Source organism: Marmota flaviventris, chromosome 18, assembly GCF_047511675.1.
Source record: "Marmota flaviventris isolate mMarFla1 chromosome 18, mMarFla1.hap1, whole genome shotgun sequence".
In the NCBI taxonomy this organism is placed as follows: domain Eukaryota; kingdom Metazoa; phylum Chordata; class Mammalia; order Rodentia; family Sciuridae; genus Marmota; species Marmota flaviventris.
Window position 1 is genome coordinate 21322224 of NC_092515.1, and position 19292 is coordinate 21341515.

The 19292-nt window shown below is 45.7% G+C and overlaps 1 protein-coding gene across 1 annotated transcript in view; it reads right to left on the reverse strand.

Moving 5' to 3' along the window:
• Nucleotides 1-240: 240 nt before the first annotated feature.
• Nucleotides 241-19292, reverse strand: part of Znf536 (zinc finger protein 536) — a 427081-nt gene continuing 408029 nt past the window's right edge. The window contains exon 7 of the mRNA XM_071604575.1: nucleotides 241-485. Coding sequence (XP_071460676.1) covers nucleotides 241-485 — 245 coding nt within the window. The remainder of the gene's footprint in view (nucleotides 486-19292) is intronic.

The following is a 19292-nucleotide window of genomic DNA, read 5'->3' on the forward strand; positions in this document are numbered from 1 at the left end:
TGGAAGTACTTGTTGCCGGGTAACAGTTTAGCAGCCATGTTCAAGGGCTGGGGGATTTTTTTTTGTTTTAATATATATATAGATATCTTTTAAATTTTTTTTAAATGTTCTATACACTAGTGGGGCGGGGGGGTTGTACATGATTTTTTTCCCCCCTTGGAATTCAGTTAGCAAACTCTTTTATGAGATGCATCATCTTAAAACTGGGTAAAATAATATTGCAGTGTACAGCAGGCCTGCTCAGTTGGTCTCCTCTTGGCCCTTGCAGACCTCCTCTGTTAGCTCCGCTGAGCTCCCCGCCTTGAGACCTGTGGGCTCCTCAAAGTTCCCTGAAGCCTCCGAGTCAACTCTGGAGCGCTTGAACCTGCGATCGGGATACTGGCTGTTGTCAAAAGGCATGCGATGGACGCAGAGGACGTGGGTCTTCAAGTTCCCCTTCTGAGAGGCACTGTAGGGACAGTAGCGGCACTGGAAAGGCCTGTGACCTAAGGGGGGGAAAAAAAGTGGCCGGTCAGAGTGCTGTGCTCACACCTCCCTGCCCCAATGCTCAAAGGACCATTATCACCAACACGTCATGTTATTCTTAATAAGGCTTTTTGAAAATCAAATAGGAAATGATAGGAAAGCAACCAGTACATTAGATACATAAACTAGGATTTAAAATAACTCTTCATTATAACCAGAGTTTTTAACCCAGACATTTTAGGGGAAGAAGAGAAAGCACCTAATACCTGCATTTTTTTTTTCTATAAAGAGTTAGATTAAAAAAAAAAAGTTTAGGCCAAGAAAGAGGTGAAATTAAAGATATTCTGTAAATACTTTCAGAACAGGAAATAAATTACCCCACCTTTTCTATGGATGAAACGTTAAAACTTTAGTTATGAACATTGAAATTCGAATTTCACCTAATTTTCGGGTGTGATAGGATATTCTCATTTGGGATTTTTTCCAATTTTTTTTTTTTAATGTAAAAACCATTCTCACCAAGCTCTCACCAGCTGTACTAAAACAAACCAGAGGCAGATCCGACCCACAAACTATACTTTGCCGACTCTTGCTCTAACACAAAAACCATAAATCCCTCCATCTGGGAGACTGACTCAGGTCTCAATGCAAAACCAGTTCACTTTCTTATCCTCCCATGAACTCTTTATTGACGAGCAAAGCAAGCATGACGAGGGAGTGTGTTTGGAGGGTGAAGTGTGAGAGGGATGCTAATGGAGCTTGCTCTGAGGCAGGGGTGGAAGAGCTGAGCTGGGGGGATTTGTAGAAGCTGAGAATTTTCAGGGGAGACAGCAGAAGGTATCAGGGGAGTAACCAGGCTGATCAGGGGTGATCAGATAGTCAAGGCCCAGTGTGAGTTTTAAAGAAGTTAGATTTGAAGAGTGACCCCTGAAATGGAACTCTTCTAGAAAGGTTCTAATTTAGAACAGAAGGACTTTTATGGCAATCCACCTAATCCTCCCTGTTTGATCTCTGCCTTTCTACCTTATACAGGAGCACAGGAGACTCACATCTGCCTTTTTTTTTTTTTTTGTATCAGGGATCTAACCGAGGTGCGCTGTACCACTGAGACAGATTCTCAACCTTATTTTATTTTATTTTTTTATTTTAAGATAGTCTCACTAAGCTGCTGAGGCTGGCCTCCAACTTGCGATCCTCCTGTCTCAGCCTCTCAAGTCGCTGGAATTACAGACATGTGTCACCACGCCCAGCTCATTCTGTTGCCTTGAAGAACTGTTGGTCAAGTACCTGGTTGGGAAACTTACAATGGACTGATCGCATTTCCTCTGATGCTGGGAAGTTGATGTCCCACTCCTGGGGGTTCATGAACGCTGTCCCACTCAGCACCCTGAGAGGTCAAAATCCACAGCTGGGCTTCATTTGCTCAGAAAAATAAACAAGCAAATATATGGGCCAAACCATTTACCCCAGAAAATATCCAAACAGCATAGTCAGCACCTTTTCTAGAACAGTCATAACATGAATCCTGTGTATCTAATTAACAAAACAGTCTTGTCCCTGAGAATGTAGAAGCCACCAAATGTTGGTTGTTGGAGCTCAACTTCCCACCAAATTGGACCCAAGGCTACATTCTTGCTTCACATTCTCTCTCTTGCCCCATCACGAACTCGTCTCTAGGACCAATCTGTTCTACTTGTTGAGTCCTTCTCTTTTCAATCCCCCCTTCAGGCTGGGTACGCTGGGCACCGACTCTTGCCTGGACTGTGACCATGGCAGTCTACGGAAAGGTCTTCATGCTTCTGATTTCCCACCCTCTAGTCCATCCTCCCTCCCCGGGGCCACCAGAGTGAGCCCTTGGAGGAGAAGCTCAGTCTCTGATTTCTTTGCCCCAAATCCTTGATGGCAAATCCTACCCCGAAGGAGTAATCAGGGTAGGCCTGGTTCAGCCCGAACATCTTTCCAGTCTCCTCTAGAGCATTCCCCTTATCTCACAGGTGGCCTCTGCCAATAGGCTTCATTTATGACCTTGCTGGAGTCACTCTCCCTGAAAGGTCATTTCCATTATCTGCAGGTCTAAGCCCCAGTCCTCTTCTGAGACTCTGCTCAACGAGGTGCCTGCTTTGTGGACTCCTGTGTGTGTGTGTGTATATATATATATATATAGTGATCCCCCAGAGGCCACGCATTCCTGAGGCAGGAGTCATGCCCCAGCACCCAGCACTGAGGAAGCTGAACTATGATTATCTTTCTGCTTCACCTTGTCTTTGTTCAAAGCAATTGTAAGTTTGGGGGCAGAATTTTTGCTTCTTTTGTTTCCACCGTTGTGCCCAACACAAGGCTCAAGTTGATCAACTTTCCCACTTGCAAAAGCCAACGTGAAAACATCTTGGATGTTGGAGATAAGAACAAAATGAAGCACAAGAAAAATGCACTTGCCTTTGGTTTGTTCCTGACACCCTACCAGGGCAAGAGGAATGCAGAGCATTAGCGGCCAGGACTTGGGCCATGATTACCAAGAAAGAGAAAGATTCCCCAGCAGGATTCCTCTCCTGCCTTTCCCCTTACCCAGCTCTGCCCGTGGGGTTTGGTCACCTCTCCCTCAGATGCAGAGAAGGCCCTGGGTTGGGTGGGGAAGAAAACTGAAACTAATATTTCTAATGCAGATCTGGGATTGTACAAGGAATAGAGATGGTCCTTGTTCTTCACCATCTTGGAATTGGGGCAGAGACCCAGGGCAGAATTAGGATGCTGCTGTGGTTCTGACCGGATCTAATTGTGTTCCCCAAAGTTTCATGCATTGGAGGCTTAGTTCCCAGTGTGGTGACGTCAAGAGGTGGTTGAACCTCTAAGAGGTGGGGACCAGGGGACACTGGCTAGGTCACTGGGGTCACTGTCCTCAGAAGAGATTCATGCTGCTCTCAAGGGAGCCTGATTAATTCATGTTAGAGCAAGTTATTATAAAAGGAGAAAGTCTGACCTCTAAATATCTCTTCGCTCTTATTTTTCCATATGACTCTCTCCCTCTTGAACATGCTCATGCCATAATGCTGTCTTCCATGTTGTGATATGGCCAGAAGTCACAACAGAGTCAAACAGAAGCTAATCCTGTGCCCTTAAATCTCCAGAACTATTAACTAAATAAACTTTTTTTCTCTACAACGTACTCAGTCTCAGGGATTTTGTTACAGCAATGGATGAAAGACTAAAATGAGTGCCAGTTGGAAGCACTGGCATAGAGAAAACCATGCTTATTCTCACTACCAGAAGAGTGGACTAAGTCAGGGCTAACTTGGATTCCAGTGAGTTTCAAGAGGTCTTCCTATCCAAACAGTTCTGAGAGAATATTGAACCTCTAGAATTCTACCATCAATACATGAAGTTGCCATCTCTGTGCACATTAAGCTGTGTCCAGCTCTTACTGAGAAAGGACTTGAGTTTTTCTGAAAGAAAAATTAGCAGGAGGAAGTAGAGCTCAAAATTATAGCTGGAGACCTAAGGCATAGAAGATCATTAAAAAAAAAAAATCAGGAAACGCTGAAATGCCAGGAAACCCAAGAAACACTTGTTTAAGGTTTTGTCCAAATCCTTTCACAAATGGATGGTACTTTAATGTTCCCACCAAGGGCAACTGACTGTGGCAACTCACGTTTTAGGAGAGAACACTGTCCACCATTTGATTTAACTTTATGGTAATAATTTGGTCTTAGAAAACATCACCATGATGACGTGTCTTTGGAGTTAAGAACTCCAATTGATAAGTAAATGAAAATTAAAAATAAACTTTTGGCACCCTGAAGCAAAGAGAGTAGCAGAGCTATGAAGCCAAATGACCAAGGCATGGATGGTTGGAGTCTTAGCTCAGTTCACTAAGATCAGATTGGCTCTTCCATTCTTCAACTGTTTCTGTTCATCAGCCAAAGCTGTTTATTATATTTTCTATCATCATTGCTGAATAATAACTTCATTTAGGAATCGCACTCTGCAACCTTTGGAAAAGCTGCCCTCTCTGCAAACATTATCTCCCCAGGAGCCAAGCAACTTGTCTCTTGGCACACTAAACGAAGGACTTCAGATATCACCTTTATTTGCAATGAGAGCCTTTTTGAATTGGCCAAGTTGGTATAAAAGCACTTAGTACATTTTTCTCCACCAATCAATTTTAAAATATTCATCATGATTTGATCCTATGGTTACATTTTGAAACTCCATTTCTTGGTAGAGTCAAAGATGATGTACGATAATTCTGGCAGATTTGGATACTTCAGCTGTCAAACCATGATTGAATTGGTTTTCTTTTTAACTTTGGTGCGATGGAAATCTATTTGTAAATGCATCTAAAGCTAGGCGTGCCTACGTTTGTAGAAGGACGTCCATGCGATACGGGAATCATAAGAAATCCTGATCTTATAATATGCCTTATAAGTAGAAACATTTTAGATAATAATAGTAGCTCCCCAACACCCCGAAGACCTACATTCTACAATTCTTCACTTTTGTTTCTGCATGTTTATCTTCATACAGAGGCTTTATGGCAATGTTGTCAAGGGGTAATGTCCACTTCTTTGGACAGAAAAGAAAGTTAAGATGCAGCAAACCTGGAAGATTTAATTTTAGAACAAATTTCCAATGAATATAAAATGCTCAGATCCTTTAATTCTCCAAAATCCTTACAAGGATTATGATTACAATGTGTTTTCATGGGATAAAACACACACACACACACATAAATACATCATCTATGCTGATTATAATACATTTCTGTTATTTTTAACATTTACATATGCATAATACACACGTGTTGCTTAGTGTATAATTATAATGCATTTTGTTATATAGATTAATATATTATTTAAACACTCACACACATCCCCCTGAGATGTCGATGGAAATTCTCCATGAGACTCAATTAAAAGCAAGTGCTGGGAAGAAACTTGGGGTTCCCTCTGTGGGAAGGGGATTGGAGAAGTCATGATATATCCAGAGGAAAGCATTCTGATCTCCCAAGAATCAAATTTCAGCAAAAGGCTGATCCTTTGGTGATGGGAACCTTGATTCTCAAACAGAAAGCTGTTATTATGCAAAGCACTTCTGGACACTTGACACATTTCTGAGTCCAGCTAAATCGGGATGAAAAGTTTCAAACTTTTCTGTTCCCATCTGTGCATGTAAAGCCCCTGATATTGGCGCAAACACAATGATACTGAGGTCTGCTGGCTTTGGGTCAGAGAATATAAGCAAGGGATTGAGAACAAGCCCCAGGAACGAGGGCTTCATGGGCTCCTTGGTATTATGTTCCCAGTGGCTGTGAGTGGGGAAGTAGGGCCACCTGAAGCCACAGGCAGCTGGAGAGACCCATGCAGTTCAACTGGGAATTTACTGACCTTCCACCAAAGTGGCCGTGGATCCAGAGGAAATCAGATCTCTAGATGGGTATAGGTCATCCTGTGGCCAGAGAAGAAGCCAGTCTCCCCCACCCCATTATAATGGGATACCCGCCATGTTGCCTGGGCCATCTTGTCAGACTAGAAATCCAATTGGTGATTCCCCAGGTTTAAAGGTGACAACAAAGAGTTAGTAGTGTTGTCTGTTTCTAAGAAGCAGAAGAAACTTCAAGAACAAGGTGATACCTGTAATCCCAGCTCTGGAGGCTGAGGCAGGAGGATCGCACGTTCAGAGCCAGCCTCAGCAACTCAGCAAGACCCTAAGCAACTTAGTGAGACCCTTGGTCTAAATAAAATATTTTAAAAAGGGCTGTGGATGTGGCTTAGTGGTTAAGCACCCCTGGGTTCAATCCCTGTTTAAAGAAAAAAAAAAGAACAAGGTGAATCCGACAGTCCTTCATGGCGGTTGAATTGAAGGAAATAGGGACCTCTCTGGTCAGTTTCCCATTGGAGAGTAGCATTAAGACCATGGCCTCTCCCAAATTTGACCCCACTGAGAAGCACCACACTCCAGCTTTGGCTAAATGCAAAGCCTTGGGCTCTGTCACCTTAGCCTTCTTTCGGGTGTCCTCCTTGGCAGTGGCCAGGGTCAGATCTGGTGAGGAACTTGGGGTTCAGACGGTCACGTCCCGACTGTCCTTCCTTCATGAGGTGGGTAGGACGCTTACGGCTAAATTTCAGTCTCCCTCCCCTCTGCCTGGCTTTGAGCTAGCTCTCTCAAGGCTCCGGTTTGCACCCCCTGAAAATGAGGAGGACTAGTACCACCTCCCAGGAACGGCATGGGAGCCCCAAGGTGAAGGACTAACTTACCCAGAGTGTGGACAGAGTGTCTCTGTCACGGTCACTGTTTCCTTGTTGTCATTAGGTTGTTACCTAAGCTCGATTAGGGGAGGAGAGGCTTTGTCTTTCATCTAAGGGACGGACCCCACAAGCCCTTGGTGGGCCACTCTCTGGTGCCAGCTGGCCCCAGTTGCCTTGGTCCAAGCTTCAGAGATTGCCTCTCCTTGAGCCACTGCCTCACACTGGGGTCTCCGGTAAACTGTGAGAGGTTCAAAGTCTAAAGGAACCGGTCATTAACAGTTGCATTTCACTGGGATGAAGTGCAGCAAACTTGGGTTGGGATCTGCTGGAGGTCACACCTCTTGCTGGAAGGAAGCCCCAGAGGACAGGGTGAGGATTGTGAGGGGCTAGATCCAAGACAACACTTGGAAAAAATGCTGATTGTGATGTGATAGAGGTAGTTAGGGGTTCTAAGAGTTCAGCCAGGAGGAATAGGGGTCCCTGGACATCCTTCTATTCTCCTCTCCCTCAAAACCCCCACCTTTTGTGGGTCTCCAAATGCTTCATGCTCTTTCCTGCCTCAGGACCTTTGCATAATCCTTCCTCATTTCTTCAATCTGTAATTCTCCATGCCCCGTGATCTCATCCTTTAGTCCTCCACGGCTCTGCCTCTACCTCTGGAAGCCCTTCCTTAATGATTCTAAACCTGCCAAGGTGGCCGTGAGACTCATTATAGCAAACTCAGTAGAGAAGCTATCCCGAGTATCAGTAGAGCAATCAATATGCTATCAGTAGATGAACAAATAAATCCATCATGGCTGTTTTCATCCCCCAATGGATTGTCAGTTCTACAGGGTCAGGGGCTGGGCTTTTACTTGGGTTGTTTGCTTGCTTTGATTATTGCTGTTACCGCTCAGCACAGCGCTTGGCGCATAACAGATGTCCATCACCTACTTCTCGGGTCAAGAAACATGAAGGAGAAGCCAACAGGAGAAGGGAAAGGGAGAGAGCTCAGTGCTCCTGCAGACAGAGGGACCTGCCTGAGCCAGGGCGCAGGGACAGGAAGCCAGGGATCCGCTCAGGTTTCTAGGAAAAGGTCAGTGTGGTCGAGGAGAGGTGGACAGGCTCCAGGCTCACAGGCCCCCTGGGAAGGTGGGACCCCATCCCATGGGAGAAAAGAAGTGACGGTCCTCGTCTGCCTGTAGCTGGGGCCCCGAGCCCTCAAAGGTGCCAGATGGATCCCCCCCCCCCCGGCCGCCCGCCCGCCCTCGCTCTTCTCTCTCTACCTCTCACTTTGAGGCCATCAACATTTCCCATCACTGCCATGCAAAAAGTAAGTACATCATACGTTAATTTGTATTGTCACTGCGCCGTAGAGCCGTGGTAAAGAGCACATTCATTTTTAATCCACTATGAATAATATATAAATATGTATACAGTGTGGAGGGTCAAGAGGGGTAAGGAGAAAGCAAGTCGTACATTGTTTATAACAAAAGTGGGGAAACGAGATATTTTTCTTACTTGGTACGATGGAAATGTCTGTTCTTTCCCTGCACCTAAGGGGGAGAGGAAAATTCTTGCCCTTGGGGGGACCATCCATTCATTATAGCGCAACACTGTGGGCAGCTGGTTGCATGGGAGAGATGGGGCTGCATCTCTGGGGCCTCCAGACTTTCCAAACTAATGGATCCTCCTCAGGTGTGGGTGACGGATAAGAGAGTGGGGAGAGGGTCGGTGACCAGCCCATGGTGATCCGTCCTGCTGGGTGAGAATGTGCCGATGCCCTCTCCTCAAAGCACAGTAGCAGGAGTGGCCTTGAAGGTTCCTGACAAGTGCCATCAGGGAGGCAGCCTGGCAGAGAGGGCCTCCCGTGTCACACTTAGGAAAAGCTGGCCAGGGAAGTGAATGACCCACCAGAGTCAGGGATGTACAGTGAACTGGTTTCTGATCGGGTAGTTTCTAAGCACATTCTTGTCTGGCCGCTCCCTCCTGTCCTGCCTGCAACCTCCTTCCAGAGGATTCTCTGCAGACTGTGGGATGTTCAATTAGGAACTAAAGGTGCTCCAAGAGGTAGTCCATGAACACACGTGAAGATGTGCACTGTGCATGTGTGTATGCATATGTGTGTGGGAGAGGCAGAGAGAGAGAGAGAGAGAGAGAGGGAGGGAGAGATAGAGAGATGCCATATAGTCATCACATGCCACTCCCCTTATGGGCACTGGATACCCCAGTGGTCTCCAGAAGCCCATCAAATTCTGGGACTTGAGAAATCTTCATTGGAATTATGGAATCAAGGAGTAGAGTTGACTCTGGGTATCTGGAAGAGATTCACTCCAAGACACCTCCCACCATGGATACTAAAATCTGTGGATGCTCAAGTCCCTTATATAAAATGACAGTTATATTTGTATATACCTTACATTCTCCCACATACTTTAAATCATGTCTAGATTACTTTAAATACCTAATATAACTTTAAGTACTCGAAAAATAGTTGCTATGCTGTACTGTTTAGGGAACAATAGCAAGAGAAAAAAGTCCATAATCACTCAGTACAGACCCAACCATCATAGGACCATCACAGGCCTAACTACAGGACCCACAGGCCAGATGTGAGGTGGGCAATGTGAAAACAAGAAGGGTTGGAGAGACGGAGGGTTTGTGAAATGTCAGGAGGCTGCAGGAAGGCGTGTTCTGGCACCACTTCATTCATGGTGCTCAGCATGTGGCAAAAATCAAGTTTTGCTTTTTTGGAACACTCTGGAATTTTTTTTCCCAAATATTTTTGGTCCACAGTTGGTTGAATCCACAGATGCAGAACCCACTGATCCCTGATGTGCAGATCTAGAGAGCCAATTGTATTCTAAGCCACTCCAGACTGCTTCCATATTGTGTGGCCTTGTCTTCTAGATTGGACCAGGTAAAAAGGTGGAGGGCAGTAACCTTCAGAGGCAGCTTCCACACACAGAGCTTGGGAGGAGCTGCCTCCATATGGTACCAAGGAAGCTCCTAATAATACCAGGTCTCCCCCCTGTACCCAAACCAGCCCACTGGATTCCTAAAAACCAAGGACATCTGCAAAATGCATGCCGGTAGGTGAGAATTGGCTCACCTCTGGGGCCAATTGGGTATGTTAGAAATTCGGTCCCCATAGGTAGACCTGCCCGCTTGGGAGGAATCCATAGATATGGTGGTGACAGCAAGTTCATGGGCCCCGTGGTGGTCTGGTGTCCATCTGGGACTAGAATTCCTCCCAGACCTCACCTGCTGCTGCTTCTTGTACGTTCCCTGCTTTAAACCTGAAGCTACAAATTGAGAGGCCCAGGACCCTCAGTCATCTTTTCCCAGGTTCAAGAGGCCATCAGGGGCAATGAGATCAGTAAAAATGTACATGAACAAGTACCAACCAGGCCTACATAAAGAGCCGTTTTCTCAATCGCATATATTAGACCTCTTTTTTAATTTCCTTAATTCCAAATAGGCATGAATGGTTCCAATCAGGTACATAATTTATGTTTTCAGTTTTTAAAAAAATATTCATCCATCTAATCAAAGATGCTAAAACACTCTGGAATATCCTTAGTACAAATAATTTTAGGTTTTAAATTTCCTGTGATTCGGGTTTTAATTTAAAAGGCTACTCAAAAAATGTACTTATTTTAAAAGTGAATTTTGATCCCTGTGGTAATAGATTAGAGACATCACTGTTAACTCATGTTTGGCTTAATATATGGAATATAGATATGTTTGTAGAGAGGAATTAATATACATGCATATTTTTCCTTGTTTATCAACCAAGAGGGCCTAGTATTTAGGACATTGATTTCTAGTACCACTCTCAAAAAAAAAAAAAAAAAAAAGTTCAGACACAGTGGCACACATCTATAATCTCAGTTACTCAGGAGGCTGAGTCAGGAGAATCAAAGGTTCAAGGCCAGATGGAGCAACTTAGCAACACCTTACTTCAAATAAAACATATATATATTAAAAAAAAAAGCTATATATAGCTCAGTGGTAGAGTGCTTGCCTAATAGGAGCAAAGCCCTGAGTTAAATCCCTAGCACCACAAAAATAAATAAATAAATGAATGAATGAATGAATAAATAAATAAATAAATAAATGGAACCAAGACTCTTCAGAGAAATGGCTGATTCTAGGGCTTAGCAGGTAATGTACAAAATAATTCTGGAATATCTTGTCCTGGAAAATAAGAAATTGTACATATATGCATATAATTTCTTATTTTCTTATCTCATATATATCATATATATGTCATATATATATATATATATCATTTTTTTATAAAGGCACACATTGATAGGTATTTCAAAATATCAAGGAAACAGCTAAAGATCCCCCAAAGCTCAAAGCTGAAACAATTTGAGTGAGAAAGCAGATAATGTGTTAAATTATAACCACCCCTCCCCCCAAAAAAAATCCACACATCATACGGATATCAATGATTGAATCAGTCCATACACAGGAGAGCAGAATCAAATGCCCTGTGCATTCTGTGTAATCCATGGAGCTACTACCCCCGGAGGAGGTGGAGCATGTGTTCTCCCTTCTGAAGCATGAGCTACACATGGTGACTTCCTTCCAAAGTGCGTAGTGGGAAAAGGGAGCACAGAGGAACTTGACAGTGGAGAAACCTGACCCAGGACACCTCAGCCAGGGGACCAGGGTCATGTTGATGGTGGGCACCCTTGATCTGATCTGAGAAGAGCACATCACCTCTATCATCTTTCTTCCCTAAACCCGTAACTTCAGTCCAATCCTGAGAAATTGCAATAGCGGGTCATTCTGCAAAACACTCTTCCGATCTGTCAAGGTCATCAACAGCAGGAAAAATCTGAGAAACTGTCACAGCCAAGAGGAGCCCAAAGAGAGACCTGACAACTGATACAATATGGTCTCCTGGATGGGATCCTCGAGTAGGAAAAGGACATTAGGTAAAAAGTAAGGAAATATGAATAAAATATGTACTCTACTTAATAGCAATGTATCAATATTGGTTCATTAATTGTGACAAATGTACTGTACTAATGTAAGATGTTAATAATAGGGGAAACTGGCTGGGAGACATATGGGAATTCTCTGTACTACCTATGCAGCTCTTTGGTAAACCCAAATCCATGCTAAAATGTTTTTTAAAAATTACTTTTTAAAGTTTCTTAAAAAGTGAATCTGGTTGATTTGCAGTGAATAGGGAGATCCCAACACCCCACACAGGGAGATGGCCAGAGCTGAGAATGATCCCAATGTCACAGACACAAGTTGGCGGCTCTTAACTTTCCCAGGTGACACTTAAAATTCAGCAGAAGGAAGAAGCCCATGGACTCCCTGCTGGGCCCACTACCTCGGGGCCCAACTGAGGCACAGCATCATTTATTACTCAAGCATGGTGGTTGGGACTGGGTGAGTCTCAGCTCACACAGCCACACTCAGACCTCACCTGTCTCTTCTGGACTGTGTATGCTCTTTAATTTTTCTGAGTCTCAGTTTTCTTATCTGTAAAATGGTCGTCATCTTAATAGCTTGGGCATAGAGCTGTTTTTTGTGAGGATTAAACGAGAACAGGTGTTAATGCTTGGTCAATGCGTGGCCCGGTGAAAGGGTGACATAATCATTTAATAGATGATGCTTGATGGGTATCAAGATATTCTCATTATTAAGTGCCTATGACACAAGAGCCATGATCTATGCACATTTTGATTCCTCTGACAGTGCTGAAGTCAAGTGTTAGAATCTCCACTTGCCAAATAGGGAAATCGAGGTTCTGAGAGGCCGCACGTTTGTCCAGGGCCCCAAAGCCAAAGAATGGCAGAGCTCAGCTTTGGGTCTGCAGCCAGAGCTTAGCCTACTGTGGTTTACAGTCTCCCTGTAGCTTCAGGTTCAAGTTGAGTGCATATACATGCCTGGAGGAAGACAGATTCCAGGAGGGGTCTGAAGAGAGCATCTCTGGTGGGCGGCTGGTAGGGTGTGGGGCCCAGCTCAGGCCCTGCCCCACCTCACACACAGCCCAGGGGCTTCCTGCCCTTCCTTGGCCTGGGCTCAGGGAGGCCACCTTCCTTGGCGACTTCCTTCCCAGGCTGGGGCCACACCTTGTGGGCTTTGCCTCCCATGTTTATTGTCTGCCCCAGGCTGCTGTGGTCCTTGGAGGCACCGGCCTGCCTGGGTGGTCAGTCGACTGCCAGGCCGGCCGGCAGCATGCGCTCAACAGCCACTATTGATCCAGGATCTTAAATCATCCCCTGGATTGTATGAAAGCATTTATGTTTATCATTAAATAACCTTCAAAGGGTCGATGAACTTACTTTCCTTTTTTGAAGATTTTTAGATGTGTAATATAATAATACTCTAATGATACCCAGAGTTTGTCTCTGGGTGAGCGCATTTAATCCGGAAAGAAATGCTGGAGAGGCCAAAGCGAGAGGACAGTGGCCCCAATGTGAGAGGAACACTGGGAGCACAGGGGCTGGCAGCCCCCCTCCCACCGGCAGAAACTGTCTTCTGTCTCCCAACATTTGTGTGGGGGGGGGGGGGCTGGAACACTGCAATGGGAGGGGAGATCTTAAATGGAAGGAAGCAGAACTCTTCTTAATTTAATAGCCTTAGGAAAAAACACTAGTGAATCAGACTTGGATATTATTATCACTAAAATAAATAAATAAAGGATTTTTGAAAAGTTTTTAATAAATCAATTTTTAAATATTAAGTAAAAATTATTAAGGCGGTACTCAAAATGGCAAAAAAAAAAAAAAATACCCACATCCTCCCTTCTTAGGGACACTGGGATAAGCACAGTTATCTGAAGTGCCTGTGCAATAAGGCAGGACATGAGGATGGAGGGAATTTAGCAGCAGTGACAGCCAGCCCTGCCCTGTGTGAACCCTCCTCTGGGCACCATGAGGCTCACTGGGTCAACAGCCCATCTCAAAGCCGCAGTGCAAGAGGAGGATGCAGAGCACCTTCCAAGCCAACTCCCCAAATCCCGTGTGTACTTGTGTCCACCCCTCCTCTCTAAAACCTTCGATGGCTCCTTGTTTCTCCCACAGCATCTTGACTCCTCTGCATGGCTTTCCAAGTGGAAAATCCTTCCTGCCTAATGCACCTTGCCACTCCTGCTCCAAACCTGCCCACTTCCAGCCCCAAGATCTCCTTCCAGTGAGACTTGCCAAAATCCTGACTCCTCTTTGAAGCACTTACCTAATGCACCACACAATTAGGCACTTCGTTATGTCCTTTAAGGACTGCTCACAGAGGGCTTCACAGGATGTGGATTTGGTGAGTGACTTCCCCTGCCCAGCCCAAATTTTCACTTTTACAAGAACCTGAGAGACATCCTGCGGTGGGAGGTGAGAGAGTGAGCCCCAACAAGGCAGCCCTGACCTTGGACAGGGGGATCTTAGCTCCAGATCAAGTGGGGAGCACACATCCACACCTTGCTTCCCTTCACCCTGAACTAGACTTCCTTCCTCAGCACAGTCCACCCCTTAGGATCAAGCAGGACCCTCCTCTGCATGCTGCCCGTCCTTGCTGGTGCTCCTAGGTAGAATGTCCCATCCCCCCTGCTAAGTGCTTCTCCAAGAAAATCCAAGTGTTCCCTGTCTCCTTAATGCTGCCATACTCTGCCTGTCATTCTCCAGGAGTGCTGAAGGTCATATTCAGGTGCACCTTGGCTCCCTGGATGGCTGTGCATTTTCCTCTGTTTCCTACAGCAAGGCTCAGTTTCCCACTCACAGCTCCATGAACTCTGCCCTTTCCTCGCCACCGTACCCCCCAACTCCACCACTTCCTGGGGGGACTTGGCATGGCACCACCCACTCTGACCTGAGTCCCCACAGCCCACAGGTTGTCCCGTGCAGTGGTCAAGTGGCAGTACCATGGATCCCACCACTACACTGAACACCCAGGCACCCATTCTCCTAAGAGGTCACAAGCTGGAAGTTAACACACATTTCTTTTTGTCCCCAACACTATTTTTTTAAATTATAATGCACCCTCAATGTTTAAAAACAAAAAGATTTCACATAGAAATGTAGATTTCCAGTTTCTCTTAAAAAGTCAGAGGTCTGGCAAGATCTTCCCAGAGGCTGTCACTGTGGAGCTAGGTCCCAGTTCCTCCTGCTTCCTGGAACTCAGAGCCTGGCATCCTCTTACCCTTTGGCTCACTGTACCCCTGGCCATCCCCAGCTGGGAACTGGAGGGCATCAGAGTTCTCAATCTCCCCAGTCTCCCAAACCCACGTCTCACCTTACACAGGGGTGGGGTAGGGAAGCTGGGTGCGGCTTTTGTGTGTTTTCTCATTCAGCAGATGGGTTGCATTCCCGTACACACCCTGCGAAATAAACAAGTGGGTGGTCTCCGCTGGTTCAATGGTTTCCTGTTTTCCATTGTGTCGCTTAAAATGAACACATCAGCCTTTAATTGTACTTTCTGTTTTATTGTACAATTTAAATATGGGAGGGGGGCCAATATCGGAACTCCACTCGTGCCAAGGGTGTGCTGTGCGCGCTGTGTTGCACTGGCACAGACTCGGGTGGGGGCACACAATCCTTTTGGTAAATAAATATCAATGCACTGAAAGCTGGTATCCAAGATTATCTGCGGGTAATCCACTATCTACCCATATCTTTCATAAAAACATGAGTGCATTTCTTAGGAGGTGGAGGTGCATATGGGTTAGAGAGCATCTCACCAAAGATAGTGTTGTGGGAGCAGGCACAGGCCATCAAAATCCAGTGCTGTTGTGTGGTGTTAATGTGAGTTTTATGTGTGAGGGAGAGAATCGCACATCCCTCTTTTCCAAAAAGGAACCAACATCAACCCTCGGTACCCGAGGTATAGATCCATACAGACAGGCACATGGATTAATTGAAAACAACTACTTTTTTATCGTGCCCCATTCAACAAATTGGTACCATGAACAATAGAAAAATTACAAAGAAGAAAGGGAAGATGGAAGCCGAAACTTTCCAGCCTTCAGCCGTGGCTGAGTGCCACATGCCCAAAAATAAATAAATAAAAGGGAGCCTGGAAGAGAGGTGTTTTTATTTTTTTCTTTCATGAAGTCACAAAGGAAATGCTACTCCTTTCTTCTCTTTTTTCCCCCCTATAAAAGGCTCTCTCTAAAAAATCAAAGGTGTCAGACTTTGCTTTCTCTGGCTGGCATGATCTGGAATATGGCTGAGGAATGACAGATGTCGGCACCCAGCTGCAATGAAGCATGCTAAAGTTTCCGTCTAATCCACTTATTTCTCTGTAGTCACGTAAACCAAAACAAATGGGCAGGGCTTTACATTAGGAAAAAAAAAAAAAAAAAGCCCACAGCAGCAGGACTTTGTTGCATAATGCAGTCTCCACGCCATCTTGGTATTACTTTCCCTTCCGCAGAGGGAAAGGCACCTTGTGGTGAGATCAGGTCCCTCAATGTGCTGCCCCAAAGGGGTCAATTTGTGTACCCCTTTATCCCGTGCCAGACACGGTTTCCCAAGGGAGAAGGAAGCTGGGCCAGGGTGCAGGGGGCGTGTCAGAGGCCTCAGAACAAGCACCCATGTGCCGGCACACACCGGCACCCCATTGCACACTTACACACTAACCCACTCCCAGGTTTTGTAGCTGCTAAACTAAGATGATCGGTTTAATCACCAGCACCATCGTTTTCAACTACTTGAATAAATCCAGAGGAATTATAAACGGAGCCCGTGTGTAATTAAAGTGAGGGTTGTTAGACTCTTCATTTAATAAAACACTTGAAAAGAAAAGCCCTCGTAGGTTTAGCTGGGCCTCCGGGAGCAGGAGGGTAAGCGCACGCAGCAGGCAGGAGGAGGCAGGGCTCCCTCCTTTGAGCGTGTAGGGCAGCCACCTCCTGAACCCAATCCCCTTTAAATCTTGTAAGGAGCGAGCAAGGATCAGGGGTCTTGGGGCTCTGTCACCGCCAGCAGTTCCAACAGCTGCGAAGCACTCTTTCAGCGCAAGTCACAAGAAGAGATGTGACGGATTTCGCCCATGGCAGAATGGCGTACCGTTTCTGGCCCTTCAGGCAACAACAGTAAAGGCAAAGAGGAGAATTTGAGATTTCCCCCCTTAAACTTCCCACAACAACCTCAGCAAAACCACATGACTTGCCTTCTACAATCTCCCTGGTGTGTTCACTGCTACTTTGGCAGGGAATCAGAATTACTGTTATATAAATTCCATCTGATGCCAAAGCGACCATCTGTGAGTAAAACTGCTTCACCTACGTCTGCCTGCAAAGCCACTCTCCCAGAGACAAGGGAGAAGGGGGAAAAAAATTTGATTAATTTGCAGAATGCTTGTGATTTGCTCATATATTATTATAACTGCTCATCAGCACATGACAAATTCCCAGCCCTCGGTGCGGGCACCCGTTTGGTTTCAGCAGTTTCTTGCGTCGACACCTGACAGACTGCAGGGCCTCTAATGACTTTCAGATGCTTACAAACAGTAATTCTATCTTCAGAATAAAAAAGAAAAATCCGTAGGAAGAAAAGAGGAGCGAGTTCGTCTATTTCATTTCCTTCCTGTATATCAACATGATTTAACCGTAAGGGCACCGCAGCTCCAAGAGGGGGCCTCCAGGCCTGACCACGACCGCCTGCAGAGACAAAGACCCCCAGTCTCTGGACACAGAAGCGGACAGAGGCCACTCTGGGGGGGGTGATGTCAGGCGGTGCTGGGTGCCTGCCACCGCGGGGTGGCTCTTTCCCTCCCTCTGCGTTGCAGAATCCCTTTCACGGAGGACACACTTTTAATACCCTGGTAACCTCTCCTGTTCTCTGCAAACACATCTGCCTCCTAAATGCAGTTGGATTTCTGGCTTTCCCCCTCCCATCCCACCCCACCCCCGCCTTTTTTTTTTCCCCTTTGCTTTTAAAACTCTGATTATGGCTTCTGAAGCCCTGCCTCTGTGCTTGATTGCCTGTTTTAGATTAGAGATTTTAGCAAGGAGACAAAGAGTTCAGAATGCACATCAGTCCCGCATATGAGGACCCACAGAAGGAAAAGCGATAAAATGCGATGTGCCATCTGTCCACAAACAATAACCTGCGTGTTTGGAGGCTCACAAATTATTTAGCACACAACCTTCCCAAATTACAGAGCCTTGAAACAGAGCAGAGTCTGGGAGTGAGACCCTCTTTGATGTCCCCTGGTATTTCTCCCCCCCTACCCTCACCCCCCAAACTGATTGCTAACAGTTGAGGAATGTCCCGGTGACAAGTAGATTTTTATTATCCGGATCTTCCTATTACATTTGGCCTGGGATCCGAGCAGGCACAGACTTCCCCCACCCCATTAGCAGGTCCCCACCCTCACCCCCACCCTCACCCCTGACACAGACCTTTTGGGACAACTGGCCCAGATGAAAAGTCTGTCTCCTTTGGCCTGCCTATGTGCTTGGGAGAGAGGGGAGGTGGGCTCCTGAGCAGACCCCACGACCAATGCAGAAAGATCCTGCTAATCAGCCTGCTCAGCATCTGCCTTGGAAGGATATGCGAGAGGGTGTTCAGGAGGCATCCAGTCTGCCCAAGTTAGTCTCCCTCCCACCTCCCGCCCTCCCTCCAGCATGTTCTAATACCTTTCCCAGCTCAGACTGTTAGGAAAAGTCTCACTGACCCACGGGCCATAAACTACTCATAATAGTTAGCCAGTGTCTTTATTCAAGCTATGAAATTCCTTCCAAGATGATTTACTAAAACGGTGGAGAAAGAAGGAGTGAGCATCACCGAAAAGGAAAAAAAAAATTCATTTTTTATTTGCAGTGGGTACATATTTTAGCACACACTCCTTACTCTTTGTTTCGAGAGTGGGATGGCAGAAGAAATGCCAGGCTATGACAAAGCATCTCATTTAGCCCTCAGACAACCCTGGAAGTTAGGTCCTGTTCTTATGATCCTCCCATTTCACAGATGGGGAAACTGAGATACAAGATGAAACAGAAAGCAGGGCAGTAGTGTTTGAGACCAGGGGCATCTGACTCCGAAAGCCTCCTCTCCAAACCACCAAGAGCCTCCAAGTTCCTGCTTGAAGAGGAGGCAGCAATTTTGTGTCAAAGAACCCAATGGAAAACTTTGCATGATTATTAATAAACAACCAAACAAACATGTACTTTGCAAATGGAAGCATTTCTTTCCTGAGTCTCAAAATAGACACGTCGTTACAGAGAGAGAGGAGAGAGGAGAGAGAGAGAGAGAGAGAGAGAGAGAGAGAGAGAGACTAGACCTGAATGTGAACTAAATGAGGTTTCATTACCAAATTCATTGCAAGTTTAATTATTCAGATTGAAGCCCCTTTCTAGGCGCTTCCTCCCAGGGTCCAGCAGACTTCAGTGCTCCCTAACCTCTGTAGGACTTGGGTCTGCCTTGGGTCGCTTTATAGGAATGCTCTTCTCTCCTCTTATGTGACAGTGACCCAATCTTACTGGTGTTTGTTCCCAATCACGTATGTACACTGTAGGTGGCCATTTCTATGGCGAAACTACTGGAGAGATCTCAAGGATGCCCACTTGAGCATCCTGAATGCAAGATTGTTTTCCATCCCCCACTTACCTGAAGTCAATTAGGATGGGGAAGTTTGGCTGAA